General features: G+C 42.9%; 1 protein-coding gene across 3 annotated transcripts in view; it reads right to left on the reverse strand.

Annotated features, from left to right (window-relative positions):
- Nucleotides 1-3,421, reverse strand: part of LOC143810238 (adhesion G-protein coupled receptor F3-like) — a 41,957-nt gene extending 38,536 nt beyond the window's left edge. For all 3 annotated transcript variants that reach the window (XM_077293104.1, XM_077293105.1, XM_077293106.1), the window contains exon 1: nucleotides 2,029-3,421. In XM_077293104.1, coding sequence (XP_077149219.1) covers nucleotides 2,029-3,327 — 1,299 coding nt within the window. In that variant the 5' untranslated portion in view covers nucleotides 3,328-3,421. The remainder of the gene's footprint in view (nucleotides 1-2,028) is intronic.
- Between the last annotated feature and the right edge of the window lie 415 nt (nucleotides 3,422-3,836).

The raw sequence follows: 3,836 nt of genomic DNA on the forward strand, positions 1-3,836 counted from the left end.
CATCGGGTTACTAAGCGCGGCCCTGCGCTTAGCAACCCGATGTTTACCCTGGTTACCCGGGGACCTCGGCATCGTTGGTCGCTGGAGAGCGGTCTGTGTGACAGCTCTCCAGCGATCAAACAGCGACGCTGCAGCGATCGGCATCGTTGTCGCTATCGCTGCAGCGTCGCTTAATGTGACGGTACCTTAAGACCATTCATGTGTGGGGACTTCTCATCCATGGTGGGGGCTTACAATTTTACCTAAGAACACCGCCATGAAAATAAAAAATGGGATCTATTCTTCCAAGAGTGACTTATCCAGGACAACGTGGTGATGGTGTTTTTTCCAGCATGATATAGACCAGGTCACAAGGCAAAAGTGAGAACTAATTGGTTCGATGAACAAAACATTAACATTTTAGGTCAACGGCAAGAAAACTCCCCAAATCTCAGTCTAATTGAGAACCTGAGGTCAATCCTCCCCTCAAAAAAACAGAAATTGTGATAACCTCTGAGCATTGATGTGACAAGAACAAGAGGCCAACTGTCAGGGTCTGCCCAGAAGCTGATATCCAACTGCCGGGGCGAAGGAGGAGAAGTCTGGAAACTAAAGGGCAGCCTGGGAATATTGAAATTTGACAGAAACTTCATGGATTTGTCAATAAAAGTGTAGCAACGTACGGAATGTTTATAATTGTTTATCAGTAACCATAGAAACGTCCGACTAATAGAGTGAAAACACTGAGGAGGCAAAATGTGATTACCAAAACTTGTGGTCAATCTCAAGACTTTTGGCCAGGACTTTACATGATCAGCTTCATATGATAAGTTGGTTGGGTGGATGTAGGTATAACTTTGGACGAAATAGATTAGATATGTTTTTCTTATCCCACTGATTCCCATCAACAATAGTCTAAGGATCCTTAGTCAATATTCTAAGGAGCATAGTTCATATTGGTTAGATCAGGATGCATTTTAGGATCTATATTGCAACTATAACACTTGGATCCCTCTTTTCGGTTCTACAGAACAGAAATGAACCAAGTAAACCGGAAATTATATTTGTTACATGAATCCTAAAATGTCGTCAAATCACTACATTTCCAACAGCTGCTGTCTTTTACAAGGGAAAGTGGAGCAACCACTGATAACCTTCAGGTCTACTGACTTGGGTTCATTCCAGACTCACATTTGACTTTTTTTTAACCAATGCCAAACCCCATCTCTGTAGAACCTTCTCAATCCATCCAGAATGGATCAGTTGGGTGTTTCTCACCATCTAACTCTCGAACTAGGAGGCATCGACTCCATATCAATCATTACTACACAATCCAAATATCCACAAATTCTCAGCTTTGCCTCTTTCTTCACTCCACTATCTTCCCATGCCTTCCATTTTACCAATGACCCAAGACCCTTCTAGGTCTTCTGTAAATATCCTGACATCTGTAATACTCTTCCTGTGCTATACCTGAATTTTAGAATGCTCGTTCTTGGTCAGTCAGAATGACATCTAATATTTGAATCTTTGAACATTGGTCTTTCCAAACCTTCACTAAGGGTACCGTCACACAGTGCAATTTTGATCGCTACAACGGCACGATTCGTGACGTTCCAGCGATGCATTTACGATATCGCTGTGTCTGACACGCTACTGCGATCCGGATCCCCGCTGAGAATCGTACGTCGTAGCAGATCGTTTGAAACTTTCTTTCGTCGTCTAGTGTCCCGCTGTGGCGGCATGATTGCATTGTGTGACACAGGTTGTATACGATGTGCGCACAGTAACCAATGGCTTCTACATCGCAAATACGTCATGAAATTATCGCTCCAGCGCCGTGTATTGCAACGTGTGACCGCAGTATACGACGCTGGAGCGATACTTATACGACGCTGCAACGTCACAAATCGTGCCGTCGTAGCGATGAAAATGGCACTGTGTGACGGTACCCTAATGTCTTCACTTCTTATTCTTCCTGTTCTTCTCTGCACCAATTGAGACACATGTCTAATCTAATTTCAAGAAAGCAAATTGGCAAACACTGACCTGAAGTGGATTGAGAACAACAAACAAATAGTGTAACGCCACACAGCTCCCATCTGACAATAATGGGATTCCAATAGCCCAGGTCAATCCAAACTGAGGTGTACAGAAGACTACAGCCTTCACCAGTTTCTTGATGACCTCTTCATCCTCATTGCAGCCTTCTGAGATGGACGGTCTGAGAAGTTTACGAATTACTACAAGAAGGACAAGGAAGTTTCCAGACAGAATAATGATGGTTGGGATGTTAAAAGCCATTGAAGCCCCTGAATCAGAGTCCAGCCAGCATACAGTGTCCCTCCTATAATCATTGGTAGGAGAGTAGTACAAGAAGGTTCCCACGGCAATGAGGCTGGGACATACGTAACCAAGACCAATAGAAAGACTCATAAATTCCTTCTTTGTGATATGATGGAACACAAACACCAAGCGGCAAAAAAGAAACAGACTTTGGACTAAGGTCCAGCAAAAGAAAGCTAGGAGTGAAAAATGGGTGCAGAAGGTTAGCCCTACACAAAGCCGGAGATATCGCTTAGGTGTGATATAGCTGGCGGCAATAAATGAGATGTAGCTTAGAAGAAGAAAGATGGAAGCGTTGAGTATGGCGGTATGTCTGTAATAAGCTACAAGGTTCATGGGAAACTTTAGAAGGTACACCTGGAATGTGATACACAAAATAAGAGAGAGAATGGAGATAACAAGACCTGCCATGGTGATGTAGTCAAGTGCCGAGTTGTTCTTCAGGGCATTGGGGATGTATTTTGCCATCAACACAGAAAATGATGTGAGATGATGGCAGTAACAGTGGGTTTCTCCATCATCAATTTCAGTTGTGCACCCCTCTGAAGACCAAATGCTCGTGGTGAAGTTCCAAAAAGCACAAATAGTCGTAGGGTCACAGTAATTTCCATTGGAACATTGGAAGGTCAAATTGATATTCGGGTTGTGGAAAGTTTTATCATGGACTCGTAAGACGTTGGTCATGATGTTACTCTCTACTTGGTAAACAGATTCCTCTTCTGCTTCATATTGACCCGGGAAGTCCATATTCAGGGTCGCGCAGGACAATAACAAAATGTTGACCAAACAAGTTGGATGAAAGGTTTGCTGACTGTCCTCCTGGGCCAGAGCTAAACTGATATGAGGATTAATACTTAGGGCATTCTCGTTACTCATGTTCACGCAAGGGGCCACTAAGCAATAGAACTCGATGTTTTCATAGGACACATTATAAGACGTGTTCACCAACTCCATACTTTCTAGGAGATTTTCAAAGCAGCGTAAAAGTGTTAGGCTGAGCATGGTGGATGCTTGTCTCCAAGACGTTTCATTGAGGATTTCATTGACAATGTACAGGATGTCCTAGAAAGGAGAAACCAAAAAATCAATGAGTAAGAATGGCCAACGATTATTAACATCCGTGTTATATAGAACTCAAGTATCTACTATTGGCAACATCTACAAGGTGAGCAGATCTTTAATGGATTGCTATCACAGTGGTAAGAATAGATTCCTGTAGACCTGTTGCACAATAACATATTGTTTTTCCATCTTAGACATGAAGTTCTCTTCACACCATCAGTGGTGGACAAGACATTTTCCATCCTTAGACCTCCATGTTCTTCTGCCCAGATTTCAGAGGTGGAGCACCATATCGATTGTCCATATGTTCCTGAGACCTCCTTGTTGTTCTGTCCAGATTTCAGTGGTGGAGCACCATATCCATTGTCCATATGTGGTCGCATCTTTTTGATATTTCACATTGTCTACGATTTTGGCCCAGCAGCTTCTGAGCACCTTTAGAAAATATT

This window comes from Ranitomeya variabilis, chromosome 2 (genome assembly GCF_051348905.1).
Source record: "Ranitomeya variabilis isolate aRanVar5 chromosome 2, aRanVar5.hap1, whole genome shotgun sequence".
In the NCBI taxonomy this organism is placed as follows: Eukaryota; Metazoa; Chordata; class Amphibia; order Anura; family Dendrobatidae; genus Ranitomeya; species Ranitomeya variabilis.